Raw genomic sequence first — 22,839 nt, 5'->3', positions numbered from 1 at the left:
CTCCTCCAGGGACTGATTCTTTGCGAAACATAGGCAGCAAGTGCCAAGTCTCAGCAGAGAGAGAGCAAGGCCCCTCCCCGGGACAGACTGGGGGACCACAAAGATTTCTCCTTTGGGATTTCTGGGCAAGGTTCTCTGCCACCGTTGTGGGGTTGGGCCTGGCCCACGGTTCCTCTGGCAAGTAACCAACTTAACTGCCCCAAGGGGCTCGGGGGCTTGGTTTTGGAGCCACGTCCATCCCCCTGAGGGAGAGACAGGCTAGCAATAGCTAACTGTGGGCAGGCTGGGGCCTCTGGCCATCTGCCCTGACACCCAAGAGTCCTTTCTGCTCCCAAGGTCAGGCCCTGGAGCCCGAGGGAAAGTCAGCATCACTGGGCTCTCAGCTGCCCCCACGGGTGCCCTCGGAGATGGGACTCCGAGCACCTTCCACGCCCGGCCTGTGGGAAGGGGAGCTGCACTGGGGGGGGGGGGCGAGCTCGTACACATGCAGATTGAACCGTCTCTCCCAGGACACTACAGCCTCCCCAGATCCCTCCCAGAAATAACACTTGTTAATATAAACTGAGTGAGGCCAGGGGGTGGCTCAAAACAGATCCATGCATGCCTGCTGAATTCAAAGATACTCAGACGGACACGGGAATGGGGGTGGGGGTGGGGCCGGCACGCCGCAGACACACAGGAAACGGGGGGCACGGGCTGTGCGGTGGGGCAGGTCCCTCTGGGGCCCTTGGGTCTTCCCGCGGCTGCTGCAGGCAGGCAGGCTCCGGGAAGCAGCTTCTGGGGCAGTGACCGCTAATTGGGGGATCCACGGGGCACGCTATCTGTGCTTTCTTGCAGCTTGTGCTTTCGAAACAAGCTGTAGAGGACGCGCAGCGTGCTCTTGACATCCTTGTTCACAATGTCTGCGGGCCAGAGGAGAGCAGGACAGCTGGTGAGGCCTCGGCCAGGGCGAGGAGGGGGGTGACCACAGTCCCACTTGGCCCGGGACCGAGGGGCTTCCTGGGACACGGGACATCAGGGCTAAACCTGGGGTCAAACAGGACGTTTGGTCATGCTAGGCCTGGGTCCTGGGACCCATCACATGGCCCTGCCTCCCTCCTCCCACCCAGTCCTCCCCTGCACCCCTCTTGCGGTACCCCCCACATATAATTCCTCAAGGTCTCATCCGTCTGGACAGCCTGCCCTGGGGTCTCCACCCCTGTGTCCTCTCCCCGGGCCCCCTCCTCCAGCAGGGTGGGTGGAAGCTGTCTTCCCGTCGTGGGAAGGCCCCGTGCCGAGCAAGAGGACCACCCCGACACAGGCCGTCCCCTGACACCACAGCACCCACATGGGCCATGCGCTCACCTTCGGGGTTGATGGGGTAGTCGAGCAGACCTTCGTCCTTCAGCAGCTCCAGGGCAAGGGTGACGTTGTGCAGCTGTGATAAGACCCCACCAGATGTTAGCCCCAACCCAGGCCTGGGCCCCCAAGTCCCAGGCCTCACACTTCAAGGAGGCCACCTCTAGTGGGGAAGGCAGTTATGGGGAGGGGCATCCGGTCCGGAGGTCAGGGAAGGCTTCCTGGTGGAGGTGACACCTAGAGGTAAGTCCTGCCGGGCAAGGAGACTTAGGCAGGGCAAAGAACACAGGTTGATCCTGGCCTTTTCTGCTGCAGCCCCAGGACTGTGGGCAACAGAGGCCCCATCGGAAACAGCTGAGGAGAGCAAGGTGCAGAGTGGCCAAGGGGCTCACACGAGCTTACAAGATGGAAAGTGGCAGAACCAGGTCTGTCTCACTCTGATGTCCGTGCAAAGTGGGCTGGAGGCTGGAGCAGCCGCCCATGCCGAGGCACTCATGGGTTCAGATCCCTGCTCATGGGGTAACTTCCAGCAAGTCGCTTGGCACCCCTGGGCCTACCTTGCTCACCTGCAGAGTGGAGTCACCACCATCTGCCCCGTGACCTGATCCGGGGTGCCGGGTGGGAGCCCAAGGGAGCCCGGAGAGCCCTTGGCTCAAAGCACACACTCTGTTAGCGGGGTTTTCCCTATTCGTGGCTAGTTTCTCCCTTAGGCCTCAATACGATCAAAAAGACCCTGCCCTTCTCCTGGGGACAGCAGCCTGGTGTGGGGCAAAGCAGGTCTAAAGCCGGTTTCCCAAGCTGTTTGACCATAGGATCCACTTGTCGTGGAGCACCTCGTGGGACCAGTGTTTTGGAAACACTTTGTCCACTCGCTTATTTAAAATACATTTATTGAGCATCTACTATGGGCTGGCCGGGCAGCAGGGGGCCAAACCAGACCCCCTCCCTGCCCTCATGGAGTTGGTGCCTTGAGAACCGTCTCTTGACACTATAAAAATGATCACACTTGCTTCAGCTCGTCAAGCCCATACTTGACCTGAGCCCTGCAGGCTCCAGAGACGTCTCAGCATGCTCTACCCCTGGTGTCACTTCCCTTCCATGCACGGCCTGAGATTATAAAAGTAAAACCACCACGTTGCACGGAGCTGAGGGAAGGTTGTAATCCAGGAGGGTGTGCTCAAATCCTCCCAGGGAGAAATAATTGAATGTGGGAGGAAGCCCACGATTCCTGATGCCGGTGTTTTGATTTCTGCAGAGCAGACAGTCGCCTCCCTCCCTCTGTCCCTCGCTTGTCTTCCTGGAAGGGATGACAGCCTCACATAAACACCAGTGGCAAGGAAGGCCTGATAATAAGGCATCCAATTTCGAGGGGCCACTCTGCCAAGATTACATACGATTCCTCGGGTGTCCCACCGGCGGAGAGGACTGTGGTCCCCGCCCTCCAGCTAATAACTTCTTTGGCATTTTGATCATACGCTCCTGCGGCTGAGGTTACCTACAATGTCCTATAAAAATTCATTCTTGGGGTCTGAGCAAAGAGGCTCTTTCTCGCCCCCCCATGCAGTGTGGCTCAGATTGGGAAGTTGGTTCTAAAATCGGTGGCTAGAGCGGGCTCACGGCCCCCAGGGACATCAGGAGTAAGAATGCTTGTCCCTGGCTTGTAACTGGGGTTTGCGAGCATGCCGAATCCTGGGCAGAGGCTTTGAAGTCCCGTGAAGCCCAACACCCGAGTAACAAAGAGGGGACACCTGTGCTGTTCTGGGTCCCGGTTCTGAGCCCCTTCCCCAGGCTCCCTGGCCTGCGTGTGGCCCGTGCTCTTCCATCTTCCTGCCTTCTCCCCCACCTCCGTGTTCTGCCTTCTGGCTGTAGGGTAAGCACCACCACCTCGGCTGGGCTCTGACCCTCCTGGGCCCTCCCAGTGGCCCAGCACAGGTCTGATCCATCCCCAGGACTGCGGCTCTCACCCTCCCCAGGGCCACAGGCAGGCCAAAGGGACAGACATCTTTCCTTCTCCCACAAACGGCCCCAAGGCTGGCTCTGGGAACTGGCCTGCAGCCCTGCTTGGTATTCCTGCTCTACAGAAGAAGCCGCCTTGGAGAGATAAAGGGGGTGCCTCCCAGCGGGCCACAGCGACCCTGGCGTGGACAGAGCCAAGCAGGCCACCTGGGGTCCTGGGCAGGCCGCCACCTGCCCAGTGCTCTAGCGCATCTCAGCCATGCCTCCAGCATCACCTCTGGCAGGGCTGATGCTCACGAAGACTCCTGGCCAGTCCCGAGCAGGCCAGGGGCCCCAGGGACCGCCCGCCCTCGATGCTTCCCCTCTGTGACCCTCCAGACTCCGTCTGCGTGGTCTGAGGGGTGGGCAGGGCAGGGATTGTGAGCCCACGGGGAAGAAACGAGAAGCCCAAGGTGCAGGCCGTGAGCTGGTGGTGGAGCAGGGACTGGACCGAGGCTTCTGGTTCCCCTGCCACGTCTGCCCCGACGTGGGGCCGGATGATGGGGTCCGGTGCTGCCCCTCATCTGCAGAGGAGTGAGAATCCCCTGCCCTCACTGGCAGGTCGATGTCTCTTGTGGAAGGGGCCTTCCCGGCAGGGGAACAGCCTGGGCAATACCCCGAGCGGGGAGAGCGTGAGGAGCTCTAGCACTGTGGCGCCCTGCGGGATGGCTGGGGAGGCCGGTGGGCTGAAGAGCAGAGCAGGGGAACGGGAGCCCGCCAGGCGGGGAGGCTGTGCGTGGGGATGTAGGCAAGCCTGTCGCTGCCACCAGCATTGTCATCCTCTCCCCGGCTCCCCTGGGTCAGGACGCAGACCCTCCTGCCTGGACTGGCTAGCCGTCCCCCAAGCAGCCTACCAGCCTGCAGGGGCCACAGGGAGACTCCTGACCCCTGCCATGCCCTGGCCCACCCCTGCAGCGGTGCAAACCACAGATGGACGCAACCCTGAGATTTCCGTGCTTCTGTCCACACCTGAACCTTTGCTGATGCTGTTCCCTCCCCTTGGGGTGCCCTCACTCTGCAAAGCAAATGCTGATCAACAACATGTGTCACCTCTTATGCCCTCCCAGACTCCTTCAGATCATAGCAACCGCTCCTTCCTCCGGGTCCCCAACTGACCCACCCACCCTGAACCAACACACTTCATTGTGGCCCTGGGGAACCACACATCACTGAGAGTACAGTGGGTATAGACTGAGAGGCCCTCAAAAACAGGAGCTGTGTGGGACTATCTTTATGACCCACACGCCACAGCTTGACACCAAGCAGGACCTCAAGAAATGAAGGATCAGGTGGCAGATGGGGGCTGGATAGGTGGATGGATGGATGGATGGATGGGCAGATAAGTGGGTGGATGGATGGATGGATGGGTGGGCAGGTAAATGGTGGATGAACTGGGTGGATGGGCAAATAGGCAAGTCAATGGATAGGTGTGAGGATGGATGGATGGATGGATGGATGGATGGATGGATGGATGGGCAGGTAAATGGATGGATGAGCAGATAAGTAGGCAAATGGATGGATGGGTGGGCAGGTGAATGGATGAATAAATTGGGTAGATGGGCAAATAGGCAAGTCAATGGATATGTGTGAGGGTGGATGGATGGATGGATGGATGGATGGATGGATGGATGGATGGGCAGGTAAATGGATGGATGAGCAGATAAGTAGGCAGATGGATGGATGGGTGGGCAGGTGAATGGATGAATAAACTGGGTAGATGGGCAAATAGGCAAGTCAATGGATATGTGTGAGGGTGGATGGATGGATGGATGGATGGATGGATGGATGGGTGGATGGGTGGATGAGTAGATAAATAGACAGATGAATGGATGGGCAGGCAGGTGAATGGGCAGATGAATTGGGTAGATGGGTGGATGGATGGGTAGATACATGGACAACCAAACAAACTTCCCCTCCACCCTTCACTTCTCCTGGAAGTGAATAAGGAGACTGGTATTGCCAACTCCATAAGGCCTACATCAAGGAAACCTCTGGAAAACTTACCATTTCCGCAGGAGAGGTGGGAGTGAGGTAGAATTCCTTCAAGTGCAGGAAGAAGCCTTCCAGTTGTCCAATCAGCAAGAGTAAGAAGACCCCGTCTGCAAACTGCAGAGCAGAGCGTTGGAGGCAGACGGCCCAGGGCTCCCGCTCTGGCTCCCACTCTGGCTCCCGCTCTGGCTCCCGCTCTGCCTCCCGCTCTGCCTCCCGCGGGCTGTGTGGCGCTGCAGGAAGCACGCACCTCTCTGAGTCTCAACTGTCTTTCTGAGACTTAAAGACAACATCCCCGACCTTTGCAGTGTGTTGTAAACATCGGCGGCAGCAGGTAGCAAGCACTCACTGGCCACCTGGCACAGACCACACGCTCTGTAAAATAGGTTCTTTTCACATTATCTTGTGAGATAGCTGAATATCGCTTTTTAAACCACATACTGATCCGTGAGCTACAGGAACACAGGAGAAAACAGAGTTGAGTGTAAAATTATTCCTCCGGAAGAGGCAGAGAACAGCACACGGGGCTCATTTTGCTGGCTGCCACATTAATATTTCTGCCTGCGCGGTCTGTTTGGTCAGAGATAAAGCCGCCAGCCCGCCACCAGCGTATCATATCCTAGCGTAATCCTACTCAATCTCTTCAAAGATACAAAACACAAGATTAGCTATTGGAGGGAAAACCACCACTCGAAGTCCTTAATAGAATTTCCCCATATTAAGTCTGCTCCGATGTTATTAGTTCGGTCTGAAATCTTTTCTGCTGATATTCCCTGGTAATACCCCCAAAATACCAGGGACTTCAACTTCTCCCTTTATCCGACAGTCTCCACATACGGTCCTCCCACATATCATTATTTTCCGAACGCCATTCCTTCACCAAGGGAGAGATAAAGACGAGAAGCAGGTAAAATGGAAACCTACAGGATCATCCTTATATACCCACATAAGATATAATAAAACCCCAAATTCAGCATTTATGGCATGTCCACAGTGTACCAGGTCCTATGGCAAACACCAGAGGTTCATCATCTTATTTATCGCTCCCAATTCTATGAGGCTGGTCTCCTTAAACTCATTTTAAAAGAAGAGGAGCCTGAGGTTCAGAGAAGGCCAACCCAAGGCCACGCAGATAATGTGAAGGAGGTGTCCTTGAAGCCCAGGCCGCATGTGTCCATCTGGTACCCGTCAGGTTCAGAGCCTGGTATCGCTAGCCCGCCACGTCACCACAGCACATCACACACGGCTTCTCCTGTGGCCACCATGGGACGTGCTGATGCACACAAACTGTGGCCTCAGCTCCCGGGTTCAAATCCCAGGTCCTCTGCTCTATTGCTGGGTGACTTCGCATGAGTTCTTCGACATCTCTGTGTCTTAGTGTCCTCATCTATAAAATGCGGTAGTATCTGCTCCCCCCACAGGGACTGTCAGGAGGATTCAGGAGTTACTGGATGTAAAGCACTTTGTTCAGGGCCTGGCACATAGTGAGGACTTTATTGCCTTTAGATACCTGGCACCCCGTCCCTCGCTGGCTAATGCCAGGTGCGTCAGAAGTCAGCAGCTCTGGCTAAGATCGCCATAAGCCATTTGGCCCACCGGGGGCCAGACCTGCCTTCCACCTCCCTCCCCCACGGCCACCACGCTGCATGGGCAGGAACATGGTGGCAGGTGGATGAGGCCGGTGGCCAGCAGGCTCCATCGGCCCCGAAGGCCCTGGGCTGACAACTAGCCTCCCAGCTTCTCTGTTCCCCTCTGTGCTGAGGGGGCATTACAGGTGCACGGTGTCCTCGTGGAAGGCCGTGGCCCCCTACACAAGGCTGACTGGTAAGATTCTGCTCCTGCCCCACGGTGGCACTCGGTGAAGTCAGCTGCGGCGGGCTGGGCAACTGGGGGGCCCACAGAGGCTCTAAGACAGCGTCGGGCACGTGACACCGTGAGCAAATGCAGTCACACGAGGGGGGCTCCAACCGCATGGGGGAACCCACGGTCCCTGCCTCGCGAGATCCCCGCAGTGTCCTTGGTTGGTGAGGCTACGTCCCAGCAACAGCCCCCCACTAGAGAGGAGGACCCCACGGCTCTGAGAGGCGACACATCCTGGGCCACACGGGGGCGGGACCCGGCTCCCAGGGCCCCGCAGGACCCTCTTCCCCACCTGCACCCCATGGCCCTTCCCTGCCTGGGGGCCCCACGGCTGAGTCCCTACCTGGGTGTCCAGGTTCTGCACAGACAGGCCCAGGCGGTCCAGGTTCTGGTTGACAAAGTTCACAATGGCCTACCCGAGGAAGGACAAGGACCTTAGGTCCAGGGCTTCGGTTGCCACCTTCCCGCTCGGGAGGGGACAGAAAGCCCCTTGCGTGGCTTTCGAAGCACAGCAGGTGAGGAGCGAGGGCCTTGTTCCTTCCCCTTCATCCTGCAGGACTCAGGGTGGACAAGCGGGAGGGCGACTGGGAGCTTTGATCTCTCTTACCTCTTTCACCGTGTTCACTTTCTCCGGAGCCAGCCTAAATAATTCATCAAAGATGTCCTCTGCAGACAGATCCAATAAACACCTCATTACCATGCCGCCAAACAGGGACTGTATTTCCATACAAGTTTCTCAGGGTCCCCAGTCCAGAGGGAGCTGTCATTCTACCTCCGGGTTCTTGAATTCAAAAAACGGGCCTGGGTCTGTCTGGGTCATTGCTCCCCTGGCTGTGTGGCCCAGGAGGAACTGCCTCCCCTCTCTGTGCCTTGGTGTCCTCATCTGCAAAGTATGGCTGATAATACCTACTAGATGGGGTCATTGCAGAGATGAAATTTGGGGCCACATAACACACTTGGCGTGGTGGCTGGGCACAGAGTAGGGCTTCACTAATGGTCCTCCTTTCTGTAGTGGATGCCTATGGCGTCCGCTCCGCCACCACCCCGTCCTCGGGAAGCTGCCCTGCCTCCTCCCAGGCCCCTGCTCTGCCCACAGGTTCCAGAGCGGACATAGGTGGCTGGGCAGGGGCCAACCCCACACGGACACTCGGCCTATAGGTCTCCTCCCCAGCATTTCTGGGTTGGCAGAATGAGGACATCGAGCCCTGCACCGTGCAAAAGGCCGCCACCCTCAGCAGCTGAGTCATGCCTGTGAGAGTCGGGAACAAAAGAGGCATTTTGGCAGCTCAGCAGCTCAGGCCCTGGGCCCGCCTCAGACACCCGAGTCCTCAGACGAATGCCCTTTTCCCACAAGCTGTCTTCCTAATATTTGCAGCCCACACATCTCCCTGGGGGAGACCAGTCTTCGGGCACTGAATGCCCCAGCTAGCTAGCAGAAATTACCTTCCGACCCTGCAACTCAGCAGCTGTGCAACCCTGAGCAAGTCACTTCACCTCTCTGGGCCTCGGTTCCCTCTTTAGTGAAAGGGAAAGGTAGCACCAGATAGCAGCATGCCCTTTCAAATGTACCCATAAACATGGTGGAAACACCAGTGGTTCCTTCCAGACCCCTTGGCCCATGCTCAGGGGACTCGTGTCCCTAAAGGAGCCAGGAAATGGAAGGCAAACGTGTGCTCAGTCGACAGGAGCCAGAACAGCGTGAATGTGCTAGAAAAAGGTTGTGAGGAGGTCCTGCTCTGTGTCCCTGCCCCTCACCATGTGACCCACCCTCATGCTGCCCCCCCGACAAGCTCTGTTCCCTGAGCAACAACTCCCATCCTCATGCTGCCCTACACACACACCAGCCAGCCTCCCTGCTCCTCCCCTCTCCTTCCTCCCCCCACACATCCTCCCTCAGCCTGTTCTCAGAAGCCCCTCACAGGACATTATTTCCAGCTCTCCAGGTGGGGTGCCCCTCATGGAACCCCCAGCCCATACAGCAATGTGTCCTAAGTGGGGAGGGCTTAGGGAGGAAAATCATGTTGGGATGGATGGATGATGGATGCCCTGGTGGGTGGGTGGATGGATGGATAGATGGATAGACTGGTGGGTGGGTGGGTGGATGGATGGATAGATGGATAGACTGGTGGGTGGGTGGGTGGATGGATGGATAGATGGATAGAAGGGTGGGTGGGTGGATGGATGGATAGATGGATAGAAGGGTGGGTGGGTGGATGGATGGATGAACAGCCAATCAGGCCAACCGGCTGCAGAATGAATGAATGAGGGATGCTGGGTGGCTCAGTCAGTTAAGCATCTGCCTTCGGCTCAGGTCATGATCTCAGGGTCCTGGGATCGAGCCCCACATCGGGCTCCCTGCTCAGTGGGGAGTTTGTTTCTCCCTCTCCTTCTGCTGCTCCCCCTGCTTGTGCGTGCTCTCATGCTCTCTCTGACAAATAAATAAAATCCTCATTGGCTATAGATGGTATAATGTCAGTATAAAAAAGAAAAAATACTGCACTGATTAAAACATACGGAACAAATAAAAATTTACACGTTCTGGGGGCACCTGAGTGGCTCAGTCGGTTAAGCATCCGACTCTTGATTTTGGCTCAGGCCATGATCTCAGGGTCATGATCTCAGGGTTATGTGATCAAGCCCAACATTGGATTCTGCACTGAGTGGGGAGCCTGCTTAAGATTCTCTCTCCCGGGGCACCTGGGTGGCTCAGTCGTTAAGCGTCTGCCTTCGGCTCAGGTCATGATCCCAGGGTCCTGGCATTGAGCCCCGCATCGGGCTCCCTGCCTGGCGGGAAGCCTGCTTCTCCCTCTCCCACTCCCCCTGTTTGTGTTCCCTCTCTCGCTGTGTCTCTCTCTGTCAAATAAATAAATAAAATCTTTAAAAAAAAAAAAAAGATTCTCTCTCCCTCTCCCTCCACCTCCTCCCACTCTCTTTAAAAAAAAAAAAAGTCCATGAGTTCACATCAATACCAAAAAAACAGAAGAAAGAAAACTAAAATAAACAATTATAAAAAATGAAGGAAGGAAGGAAGGAATGGCTGGACCAGTCAATGGGTGAAGAGGTCTGTCATGAGAGCAGCGGCCACGTCCCAGACCAGCCATGATGAGGTACCCACGCTGTGCTAAGCATATTTGCAAATTCTTTCAACCCTCATCACCAGCCCAAGAGGTAGGTGCCGTCATTAATCCCATTTTACAGATGAGAAAGCTGAGGCACAGACAGGCTAAGGCACTTGCCCAGGTTCGCACAGCTGCAGAGAGGAAGCACTAGTGTTCGAACCCAGGCCATCTGGCTCCAGAGTCCACACGTGTGTAACAACCCCACCGTCACCACCGGTGGGGATTATAAATCTCTCCCCCACACGAGCAGTACCAGGAGAGGAAATAGCCAGATCCATGGACGGACTGACAGACAGGAGGAGGGACAAATGGACCAGAAGAAGGCTCGAGGTACACATAGCAGGGCGCAAAGCGGGTGAGAACGCCCAGCAAGGCACCCCTCGTCATCACATCTGTGTCAACACACACCCAAGAGGAACAGATCCCCTTAAGGTACAATAGTACTCACTCGCAGGTTGGTCCTTGTCTGTGCTAAAGGGAAATTGTAGGGGGAGAAAGGCAAAGAAATGGTTAAAAAATATATATACCATCCTCAGACCTCTAGTTTCTTCATATGACAAGACTTGGCACGGGCAGAGTTGACAACGAAGCTGGCGGCTCCTTCTTCCCCCGCAGCTTCGTAAGCAGGCAGGGAGGGTCCTTGTGCAGAGCAAATGGCCAGAAGGAGGCCCGTTCCCTTCCCTGGAGGTTTCCGCACCGAGTTATGTCTGGGTTTTATCATTTCTGTGGTTGTCATTTTGGTCGGGGCGGGAGGCGTTATATGTGCAACCAGACACACAAATTGTACGTTTATCACGGGTGCGTTTTTACATATCCCCTGTGGGATCAGCACCCCAAAGAGATAGAGACCCTTCCTAGCACCCCCACGTGCTCTCCCCCCTGCCACCCCCATGACCCCCCAACCAGGATTACCACTGCTCTGATCCCTCCCACTGTGCATGCGTTTTGCCTGTTCCGGGAGTCCGTGTCGGTGAAATCACACAGCACACACTCTTCTGGGTCTGGCTTCTTTCACTCTGTGTTTCTTGTTTTGAATGGTTTTCCTTTGACTTTGTGTCAAATTTTCCATGCCCGCACCGCCCCTGAGAAGCAAGGGTCTGGGCCCAAAGCAGGCCAGGCGGTCCCAGGGGAGCCAGGTGCCCCCCCCCCATTACCGTGGCCCTCAGCAGGGGACTGGGCTGTGCAGGGCAGAGCGGGCAGCCTAAAGCAGAGACCCGGAGCTCATCAGCATGAACCAGGGTGCCAGAGGGAGAGACGCCCCCATGCTGCCCGAGACACTGGCTGGGAGCTGAGGGGAGCCATCATGGAGTTCCAAGTTCATAAAGGGGTGGAGAAGGATGATTGTAGGAGCCTAAGCGGGGCAGGAATGTGGCATCATGAACAGATGACACCTTCCCACTCAAGCTCCCCAGACTCATTTCCAGACCCTGAAGCTTTGGCTCAGAGGAGGAGCCAGGTCAGGGTCACCGAGCAGCTGGGTGACTGCGAGGTCACTCAGCCTCACTGAGTCAGAGGGGAGCAAGGCTTCTTCGCAGGGTGCCCTGGGGAAGGTTAAATGGGCCTGTGTGTGAACCGGACGCCCTGGCATGAGGGGCCAGCAAAAGTCGGCCTCCTCCTAATCTTTGCCCTGCTCAGCACACATGCTTGGGTCACAGCGGACACTGGTCATCAACTTTCCATTGGTTTCACTACTTTCCACTCCCCACAGGAGCCATAGACTGGAGGGACCCCAGGGTTGGAGGGAGTCCAGGTGGGGGAAGGCCCCCAAGCACACATTACCTATAACCTTCACAACAGCCCACGAGGTAGGAATGGGTCTCCATTTTTCAGAGGAGCAGAGGCTCAGCACGGTGGGAGGTGACTTGTCCAAGGTCACACAGCTCATATACCACCGATGGGGAGCTAAGCCCAGGTGGGGCTGCATGCCAAGCCTGTGAGCTAGAGATAACTGACTCCTCAAGCTGGGCTCTGTGAGGGTCAAACGGGTCACAGGAGCTACACAGCCCACCCTGCACATAGTGGGCCCTCAGCAAATGTTAGAGGAAAAAGGAGAACCTACAACCTCCTGCAAGAGGCCCACTCTCAGACCAACCCAGAAAGACCTGGCCAGCACTGCCTGGGAGAGCCTTTCCCTCCAGGAGGGCAGAGGGAAGAGCTCATTGGCTGAGCATCCTGCTTGCCCAGACAGACCGAAGGTAAACAGGTAAACAGCTGGCTGACATGGACACCCAAGGACAGAGCTTCCTGCCCCACATACAGTAGGTGCTCAATAAATGTTGGTGGTATGAGGGAGTGTTTGGTGTGCTTGTCTCTGGGCACTGGGAGGCCAGCGGGGTTCTGTCATCCTGTTATAACATTTGTGCTCAACTGCAGCATCTCCCTGCCATGGATGATTCCCTCACCCATATCCAGCACTTGGGCACCAGGCAAAGGGGAACCAACATGGCATCGGGGTCCTCTGACCCCAGTTCTGGATTCCTCCTGGCCCACAATGGCTATGGTGTGATCTCAGGACTGGGAGCCACAGCCCCTTTTCTAACCCCAATTCTGCCTGTTTTGTTGGGTTGTGCAGAGGATGAAATGAGCTGGCAAGGGTTGGCATGCCTAACAGCCCATAAACGGCCATGCCCTGTGAGGCCCAGCAAGATGGAAGGGCTCCCAGCAGGGCTGAGGGGTCAGCAAGGCCCTCTGGGGGCTGAGAGGAAGCTAGGGAGGTGTGAGGGCCCCTCCCACAAAGGGCAGGTTGATCGGACCCCGGCCCCAGGCCCCACTGCCCATTCTCAAAAAAACATAGCCTGGTCTCTGCTGTAGGTCCTGGTTCTTCCCTCACCTGCACTGAGTGAGCTGTTCCACTGATTTCTCTGACTTCAGACCATTTTTGGTGCTCTAAGAAAGAAAAAAGGGGAAGAAATTGAGTAATCCCAGAAAACTCAGGGACCCATGCCAGCCATTAAAAGACTGTAGTTGCCAGAGCAGCCCCAAGGAACCCAGCTTACTCTACCTCATCCCCTCCTCAGAGGTGGTTCCTAGACAGCTCTCATCACTGTGGCCTGACTCAATGTTTTTCTTTCTCATGAGCCTTGAGCCCCATGAGGATGAGAACAATGTCTGTCTTGTTCCCCAGGTATCCCGAGGGTCTCACCCAGTGCCTGGCTCATAGGGAGTCAATGAACATGAGTTGATCTGAAGAATGAATGAATGATGACCAGATGGATGCGTGGATGGACAGACGGACGGATGGATGGATGGACGGATGGATGGATGGATGGATGGACGGATGGATGGACGGATAGGATCGATGGATGAGTGGAGATGGATGGATGAATGGATGGTAGATGGATGGGTAAACGGATGAGTGGATGGATGGATGGAGGATGGATGAGTAGATGGATGAGTGGATGGATGGATGGATGATGGATGGATGAGTGGATGGATGGATGGTGGATGGATGGATGGATAGATGGATGGATGGATGACTGAATGGATGATAGATGGATAGATGGTGGATGGATAGATGGATGGATGGATGGTGGATGGGTGGGTGGATGGATGGATGGATAGATGGGTAGAAGGGTGGATAGAGGGGTGGGTGGACAGGTGGGTGGATGGATTGATGAATGAGTGAATGAATAAGTGAAGGAGTGAAGGAATAAAGTCACCTCTGATTTACATAAGAACTATAAACAAAGTCACGACACTACTTAGTAGAGAATTTCAATCAATGGTTTTGAAAAAAGTAAGAATGATTTCACCTGAGTGAAAGGTAAGCTCGAAGACAGGAAGTCCCAATGCTCACCAGGTACTGGGAGGTTGGGGGAAGGAGTAACGGAGAGCAGGAGTAGGTGGGGGCCCATTTGTGGTGCTCAAACTCTGCCTGAGGGAGAAGCCGTGGGTTCCAGGGACATGAACTTCAGCACAGTTGTGAGTGTGCTAGAGCAAGGGTGGAGGCGGAGGTGCAGGTGGAGAGACCTGAGAAGGCTCCCGTGAATAGTCACAGCCATCCATAGTGACCAAGGGGCACCACTGCAGTGCTATGGGCCAAGGCTGTGAAGGCTCCCAAAGGCCATGAACAGATGACCACTTATGGCCCATGTGACATGGTTGCCATCAGCCAGGACCTTCCTAACACCACCCCCACCAGCAGATGCTATCTACTGAGGTAAGTGGGACTGGCCAGCCTGCAGACCTACTTATGGCCCCCCTGGACTCTCAACATCTCCCACCCACAGCTCCAGCCCAGCGCCCACGGCTGTCCTGGAGGGATGTGATCTATCTCAAGGGAGGGTCAGTCCCCTCCCATGCAGCACCCCCAATCCAGGGTATGGTGATATGGACCCAAAATGTTCAGCCTACACACAGGGGTCCCCTGAGGCCCAGCCTCGTACCTCCATGGTGATCACCTCCACCTGGACGTTGGTCGGAAGGGGCAGGTCGGGCTGGAAGTGCTTGGCCAGGGCCACGAGCAGATGCAAGGTGGCCAGCAGGTCCTTGCTGAAGATGGCTGGGGGGGCACAGGTCAGAGCTGAGGGGCTGCCCAAACCTGGGACCACATGGAGGTCTCTTTGTGGTCACAACCACCCCCTGAAGACCAAGGAGCTCTGCATCCAGCCTTCTGGAAGGCAGAGTTCTGGAGACACTCATTCTGAACCCAAAACAGTCACCCTTTGCTCTTGTCACCCCGCTCTGCAAATGCAGCACAAGGCACCGTGTGGACGGGGCTTCAGACACAGAGGCAGTCCCTGCTGACAGTTGTGTGCAACCCGATGCCCTACAGTGGGGTCCTGCCCGGAGAAACTGCTGGATTCAGATGAGTGTGACTTAATTCAGGGCCAACATTATACACATCGGGCATTGAAAGCGAGTCTTTAAACCAAGTGGTAAAGGCAGTGGCAGGAGACCCAACAAAACTGGGCTTGAAAACGGCTCCATCATCACCCCCAGCCCCGGAGAAGGTACAGAACCCCTTTCTGCCTCAGTGCTCTCATCTGGAAAATGGGAGGGATGTGGGGTTCCGAATGGCGGGAAGGTCGTACTGAACTGCTAATGGGCTGGGGTCGGGGTCTGGGTGCTGTGCTCATGCTCATTTCTCACAAGCCTGCCCTGCAGGTATAACTTAAACCAATTAATGAAAGAGGACTGGTAGCACCCATCTGACAAGGTAAGTGGGGGCTCGCGGTGCTTGGGATTCAAACGGGCTGCATGGTTGACCGAGTTTATGCCACCCACACGGCGGCGGTCCGGAAGTGCGTAGGGCTGTTTGCTCCCAACAGGTGCACGACTTTGCCCAGGAGGCCGTGCTTCTTCCAAGCCCCCAGGGTGTCCCCATACCAAAGGCAGGTGAGCACAGCTGCCGGGTGAACAGAGGCCACTGGTGCAAAGGGACCCAGGCGCCCCCCGCCCTCCCCTAGACCCTGCCCCAGCCGAGGCCCCACTTACTTCCCACGCTCCACTTGAGCTGCCGCTCCTCCACCTGCAGACTGTGGTTGATGGCCTCTAGGACCACCTCGAGCTTGCGCCTTTGGCTCGGGGCGGTGAGAGCCATCTCCTCCACTTCCAGCTTGAGCCCGGTCAGCATCTCTAAGGGCAGGAGAGAGTGGGAGAGCCAGGGAAGGAGTGGGGGGAGAGGTGGAGGGAAGCAGAAGAGGGAGGAGGGGGAGGGAGGGGGGAGTACAATGGGAGGGGGAAGGGGGAGGGCACTGGGGGACCTCCCCTTCCATAAGCTGTGTGACCTGAGCAAGCCCACGCCCTCTGAGCTGCCCTCCACTGGCCCCCTCACCTTGACCACCCCGTGCCTGCTCCCTTAGCCCTCTGCATAGCTCTGTGCACCTCCGTTCTGCAAGGCTGTGTGGCCTAGACTCCTAGGCTCAGATCCTGACTCCCCCCGCCTTCTTCACTCTGAGACCTTGGACAAGTGACTAGGCCTCTCAGTTTCCTCATCTGTAAAATGGGGACACTAACAGGATAGAGTTTTTCTGAGGATTAACCACACCTGCTCCATGGCAGGTGCTGGGGAAGGGGCTGGTAGGATCATTCGGTCACCAACTACAAAGGGCTCCCAGGCTGGCTGAGGACCGGAATCGAGCCCACCCCAGGCCTCTGGGACCTCACAGCTTTGTGCAGAAGGCAGATGTGTAGACCAAACCTGACATCTCAACAGCAAGGGGGAGGGTACCTGGGGGCAGGGTAGGGGAGCTGCCTGGGGCCAGGAGGCAGCCCTGAGAGTAAAGGCGACCTAGGGAGCACTAGGCGTTTCCAGATTGAGACAGGGGCCCCCCCGGGCAGGAGCCCAGCCCACCTCTACCCGCCTGGGTCGTCTCCCTGCTGGCCTGTCTCCTCCAGCAGCCGGGGGCAGCCCGAGGCCGGGGACCTGGGTTCTTTGTTATCCACCGCAGCCTAGAAACAGCAGGTGCTCCATACATGACACTCAGCAGGGGGCAGGAGGGTGAAGCTGAGTGAGGAGCCCACCCTTGGGGGCCTGGAGGGGCCGGGCTGGGGGGCTGGGGCCCAGACCCGTGCAGCCCTGGGAGCTGCTACTTACGGAAAAGGTGGTGCAGGATGAGCCCATCAAATATGTCCTCCTCCAGGCTGCGGACCACAATGTGCTCAGGGAGGAGCTTGGCATTGATCCACTCCATTAGCACCTGCAGATCCCAAGAGGACGGCTGACCCGGGACCACTCCTCACCTGGTCCCCCACCTGGCTCAGTTCTGACCTCGGCCCGGAATGCCCTCCTCCCACCTGCCAACTCCTACCCATCCTTCAAGGCCAGGTCAAATGTCACCTCCTCTGGGAAGCCCTCCCTCCTCTCCCCGGCTGAGTTAGGGGCCCGCTCTGGGCTCCCAGGGACCAGGGCATGGTGGGGCTGTCTTTTGTCCTGTGCAAGGTATCAGTGCCGGGAAGCTACTGTAACTGGTCCCTGTAAGTGGGGACGTGGCTGTGGGACTGGATAACTGGGAAGAGCACTGAAGGCCCTTGATAGGAAAAGCCTAAATTGCCTCGAAGAGGCTGTTGGTAGAAATCTGGACACGAAGCAGGCACCTCTGGTAAGAGCTCAGAAGGAGAGGAAGGACACGATACTGGGCACACAGAGGAGGCCCCGTGACAAGGAGGCAGAGATTGGAGTGGCGCGTCTACACAGCAAGGGACACCAAGGGTTGTTGGAGACCTCTGATGGCGGGAGAAAGGCCTGGGATGGGTTCCCCCTCAGAACCTCCGGGAGGAACCCGCCTGCCCACACCTTGACTTAGGACTTCCAGCCTCCAGGCTGGGAGACCATCAACTCCCCTTGTTTTAAGCCACGTGGTTCAGGGTACTTGGTGGTGGCAGCCCCAGGACACCGACACAGGGGCTGTGGGTGTCCCACCCTATCCCCCAGACTTTCGGCTGTGGGGACACCCCCTCTGCAGCTCTGCCCGGGCGCCCCACCCTGCCTGGGCTCAACAGGCCAGAAGGGCAGGAAGCAGAGCCCTGAGCCTTTAAGGGAGCAGCGCCAGCTACTCCAGAGCTGGTGAGGAAACCCCCCAAGCTCCTCCACCTCCGCCCCTGCTCCCAGAGGGGCCCAGCAGGCTTCAGCTTCCACCAGCGGCACCTGCCCTGGCGGCCCCTTCTCTCCCAATCTCCTTTCCCTACTTGCTTTCCTTGTCTCCTCTATTACCTGCCGACTCACTACTTACACCCAAACCCTTATCTCAGGATCAGCTCTTGGAGGAGCCCAAACTAAGACATGTCAGCGCCCCATCAGGTTTTCCAGGAGGGACCGAGCTGGCTGTACCCTGCATCCCAGTGCCTGATGGTGGGAGAGGTGGGATGGAGGGAGTGAGGGAACAGGAGGCAGAAAGGAAGGGATGGGAAATGGCCACAATCTGGGGGTGGAAGGTGGTACAGGCCAGGAGGCCTCCCTGGAGGAGGCAACAGAAAGGCCATGTGGAGACTGGAGAAGTAGGGCAGAGGAAAACGGAGGCCTGAGCCTGCCTGTGCTCAGCTGGTCCAGCAGCCACAGCGGCAGACTCAGAGCCATGGAGAAACCGGGTGACCTGGGTGAACCACGCCCGTTCCTGCCCATTTTGCCAGTTCTCCATTGCCTCAGACAGGTGAAAGGGCACACGGTTTGGGGCCTGGGTCAAACTCCAGTTCTGGTCAGCCATTGGCCAGCCTTGTGTCCCCCACCAGTCACCCCTCTGAGCCTCACTATTCCCTCCATGGGATGCAAAACAGCAGATGCCTCTTGACCGTCATGAGGCTTGCTGGGATCATCTATGTAAAGGCACACAGTTGGTGCTCAATAAATGTTCTTTCATGTAGTCATTCAACAGGTCTGCCAGGGACCTGCAGGGTCACCACCCGCTGGCCTGAGGTCGGGGGGGGTGGCCTGCTGTCCCCACCCCAAGAAGATGAAAAGACTGCCTCCAGAGAAATCAGGGGAGACCACAGAAAGCTGCCGTACCTTTTGCAGTTCTTCAAATTTGGGATCCTGCCGGGAAGTGGGGGGCAGGTATTTCTTTTTTTCTCCTGGAAGCAGAGGTGAGCATGACACATGTGTGGGGACACTGCAGGGAGCTGGGCAGCTCTCTCCCTGTAGGTCACCGGTATGTAGGCACCTTGACACGAGGGATATTTGGTCCTGTGCTTCACACATACACACACACATACACACAAACACACACATGCACACACACACATGCATACACACAGTCGTAGATACACACACATAAGCACGTGCACGCGCGCACACACACACACACACACCCTGAGCATCAAACGTCTAAAGTGACTCGGATTTCCCAGACACGCCTCGTCCTCCACGCCTCTTTCTTTGCCATGCTGTTCCCGCCACACCCTAAACGCCCTTCCCTCTCATTTCCCTCATGAGCACTAGCTCATCCTCAGGCACAACAATATTTATATTTTGGGGACATACCCAGCCTGAAAAACTATTTCTTGTCTGAAATTCAAATTTAACTCGGCCTCCTGTGTTTTATCTGGCAAATCTACCCACTTAAGAAGATGCAGGTTCACGCAAGCCCAGGGGCTGGGCACCAAGGGCCCGAGGCGGAGTCCTCCTGCATCTGCCCGGCTCCCTGGTGTGGGCAGGACCCAGAGGCCACCCCGGCTGACTCTCTGAGCCCCAGGATCCTGGTCAGCAGCTTCCTGACATTCTAGACTCACAGAACCCACACTTGTCAAGACTGAGAGGGAACTGCAAGATCATCTAGTCTCAATGAACATGGGGGAAACTGAGTCACCTTGTGGGGACTGCCTTGCCCAAATTCACAAAATGCAATGCCTCTGTCTTCATATGACGCAGCTGGGGACTTTTCCTAGACGTTCTGAAAACCTTCAAGTACTACCCAGCCCCATATCTCCCGACAAGAAGGAGGGCTATCTAACCCGCTGGGCACCAGCCGGCTCCGGACCAACGCTTGGGGAGTTGGTGGGTGAACGGCTCCGGTGGTACCCCACCCTCACCCCACCCCTTCCCGGAGCAGGCTTCCTACCGCTCTCAATCATCACACGTTCCAGCTCTGCCTGCCAGTACTTCAAATAGTTCTAAATCAACTGTAAAACACAAAATAAATATTTTTTCAAATAACTAAGCCCTACCGCTAACAGCAGTTTTGCTCATGACACTTTCCAGCCTCAAACCCTCTATAAACAGAGAGCCCCGGGACAACAAAGGAAGTCAGCCTCGTGAGGCTGGGCCACCCCTGCACCCGGCCCCCTCCCACCGCCCGGCCGCCAGGGTCTCGCTCACCACCCCCGGGGGTCTCTCGGCCACAGCGCCTATCTCGAAAGGCTGTCTTCACAGCATCTCGATCAAGTTGCATTCTGCTCTTTCACTTCAATTATCTAACCCTTTCTCTCCATCATCACACTTAGGTTTGAAAGGTGACATAAATTCCAGTGAGTTCGCTTAAAGCCTCTGCTGAGCAGGAGCTTTGGGTTGCTCCCTATTTTGCTTCTTTTCTGTAACAGCGTGAGGATGGCCTGGGGCACCTGCACTGTCCTTTCCGACTGTCTCCTGGGAGGGAGGTGTCATGGGCAGCGGCCACAAGCTCCCCAAGCTCAGAAAACAGACTTGCGGAACTCCCCCGTCCTACGGCCACCCCGCTTTGCAAAGGGACCCAGGCGTGTGAAGGAAGCAGATCGACAAGCCCCCATTCCGCGAGGCGTCAGATGTCTGCTGTCCGCCGCAGTAAAGGAGTCACCTGCTACCTGCTACATTCCTCTCTGGGCCTCAGTTTCCTCGTGTACGCCAAGGAGGCAGGAACATCTACCCTCAGAGCAATAAATGAGATGCTGCTACTACTAAATAAATAGCAGCAGCTGGAATCTCCTCTTAACATCACCATTAACCTGGAGATGTGCGGTCACGAGGGGAATGGGGATGCCTGCCGAAGATTCTGGAAGCGGGGGCAGGCGGCTGTCAAGGGTGAAGCAGAAGGAATCGGCCGGGGCCGAACAGAACTGGGTGCTCGGATGACAACTTGGAAAGCAAGGCAGCGCCCAGACCTGCCTGTTGGGTTCCTGCCGTGCAGACCCTCACCTCCCCCGCCCCGCCCGCCCCCCCAGCCCCACTTGGACACGGCACCTTGTGGGAGTTCCTCCTCCGCCGGCGGGCCCGTCACCTTAGGGAGCTGCAGCAGGTTGTATAAGGACTCTGACTCCATTTCTCCCTTGCTGGCCCTGGGGGTGCAGGGGATAGAAGGCTTATCATCCTCGGCCTCTCTGTGGTTTGGGGGGGTCTCACTGCTCATGCCAGCATGGGAGGGGCCAACATTTACAGAGTGTGCGCAGCCCCCTCCACGGGTTCATTATGGGCAGGGGGCCGGGCTCACCCCCCGCGGGACCGGGCAGATTCAGAAGCCGGCCCTGGCCTCCTTCCTGTTCCCCTGGGCTCACTTCCTCTCCCGCTCAGCCACCCTCTTCAGCCCCTGCGTCTTCCCCCAGCGTTTCTGGTCCCAAACAGACATTGGGGCTGGGGTGTCATGCATCAGAGTGGTGGCCAGCTCCAGCCCCCAGGGAGGCCCCCAAAGATGGGGGCATTCACAGGGGCTGCAGCCTCCCCATCACCCTAGCAGCCAGCCCAGGGACCGGGGCACTGCTGGCAGCTCCATCCTGCCCTGAGGCGAGGATCCAACCCTACCCCCTGGATAGACCTCCAAGCTCCGTTTGGACAGGATTCGGTTCAAAGGACACGGCCACAGAAGAGGAAAGAGCCTTGCCTGGGGGTTAGGTGGCCCAGGTTCCAGGCTGGCTCCTCCTCGTTCTCCTTGTGTGACATTGGACAAATCCCCTCCCTTTCTGGTCCCAAAGACCTTTACAGACAGGGCCGGACTCCGAGCTCTCCGAAGGCACTGGAGTGGACAGAGCTGGAACGGCCTCAAGCCGTCGGCCGCCCCGGGCAGCCCCTCCCTGCCCCGGGCCTGTTTCTTCATCTGAAACCGGGTGGCCTCTCTTCCCCGCACGCTGGATGAAGCTCAGGGGAGGTGGCAGGGGGAAAGGGAGGCTGCCCGCTTGGCCACGCAATGGGATGGTGCCCGTCTGCCTGTCCGGCCCCAGGAGGGAGGAACGGCCGCTTCCGAGCCTGGGGGGCCGGAGGGGCAGAGGGGCTCAGGGCTTCGCCTGGCCCGACTCCCTCCCGGTGCGGCCTCAGCTGAGGCTGTGTCCTCTGGGGTCCATTTCCACAAGCCCCCGGGAGCCCTCCCTCGCTGAGCTCTGACTCCCGAGCTTTAGAGAGAGGCAGAAAGCCCCGAGCCGAGGGCTCCCGTGAGCTACGATGTCAGGAGGACTCACCCGGCTGCCTCCTTCACACCAGGAATGAAGCTGTAGCTCGTGATCACTGGCTTCCAAATAAAAGTTAAGTTCCTAGCCGTGGGGGGCTGGAGGGGCCACGCTGCTCACTTCCTCCAGGCCTGTGGCTTCCGCAGGGCCTGCTCGGAGGCGTCTGCATGCAGCTTCCTCCTCGCTGGGCCGCAGAGCCTGCTGCCTCCACAGCCCCACCGGAAAGCTCTGTCCCTGGAGCCCCAACCACCCAGCCACACCTCCTGGCCCTCAGATGCCTCGCAGGCAACTCGGATCTGCGATTTCTTCCCTCTCTCCCTCTCCCCTCCCCACCACGCAGCCCAAGCCAGTCCCTCCCGGCCTCACCATCTCCGAGTGGCCAGCGCCAGCCAGCCAGCTGCCGAGGCCAGAGACCCCCACATCCCCGCCCCTAGCGAACTTCGAGCCAGGCCTCAGGCCATCCCTCCACCCCCACGCCCCCACCCAGCCAGCCCCTCTTCCCCTCTTCCTCTGGCCTGGACCACATAGGAGCCTCCTTGCTCGAGCCCCACAGCCAGCCTCTCACACCCCAACCCCTGCCTGGATGCTCACGTCCCAGACCCCTCAAAACCCACCAATGGCATCCCATCGTTCTTAAAATCTACTCTGCACAGCCCAGCGTATGTCCTGATGGACCTGCTGGTTAGATCTCCATCCCCATCTCCAAACCTCCCAGCCATGTTGACCAACTTTCTGCTTCCTGAACACACCACATGCC

The 22,839-nt window shown here is 57.3% G+C and overlaps 1 protein-coding gene across 2 annotated transcripts; it reads right to left on the bottom strand.

Annotated features, from left to right (window-relative positions):
* Nucleotides 1-647: 647 nt before the first annotated feature.
* PARVG (parvin gamma) lies at nucleotides 648-22,292 on the bottom strand. 2 transcript variants are annotated; one of them, XM_032416785.1, is made up of 13 exons: nucleotides 22,095-22,292; nucleotides 20,890-20,984; nucleotides 18,745-18,809; nucleotides 16,840-16,942; nucleotides 15,738-15,878; nucleotides 14,687-14,802; nucleotides 13,132-13,187; nucleotides 10,750-10,772; nucleotides 7,790-7,848; nucleotides 7,526-7,594; nucleotides 5,338-5,439; nucleotides 1,345-1,417; nucleotides 648-902 (listed from the first exon to the last, which is right to left on the bottom strand). In XM_032416785.1, the coding sequence occupies exons 2-13, from the start codon at nucleotides 20,966-20,968 to the stop codon at nucleotides 793-795; spliced, it is 996 nt and encodes a 331-aa protein (XP_032272676.1). In that variant the 5' UTR covers nucleotides 20,969-20,984; nucleotides 22,095-22,292; the 3' UTR covers nucleotides 648-792. The 2 variants fall into 2 exon arrangements, with proteins under 2 accessions (XP_032272676.1, XP_032272674.1); XM_032416783.1 differs by lacking the exons at nucleotides 648-902; nucleotides 1,345-1,417; nucleotides 5,338-5,439 and having other exon boundaries at nucleotides 7,019-7,594.
* Nucleotides 22,293-22,839: the final 547 nt, after the last annotated feature.

This window comes from Phoca vitulina, unplaced genomic scaffold, assembly GCF_004348235.1.
Source record: "Phoca vitulina isolate PV1807 unplaced genomic scaffold, GSC_HSeal_1.0 scaffold19, whole genome shotgun sequence".
In the NCBI taxonomy this organism is placed as follows: domain Eukaryota; kingdom Metazoa; phylum Chordata; class Mammalia; order Carnivora; family Phocidae; genus Phoca; species Phoca vitulina.
Note: the sequence above shows the minus strand (reverse complement) of the source record. Positions and strands in the feature narration are given on the sequence as shown.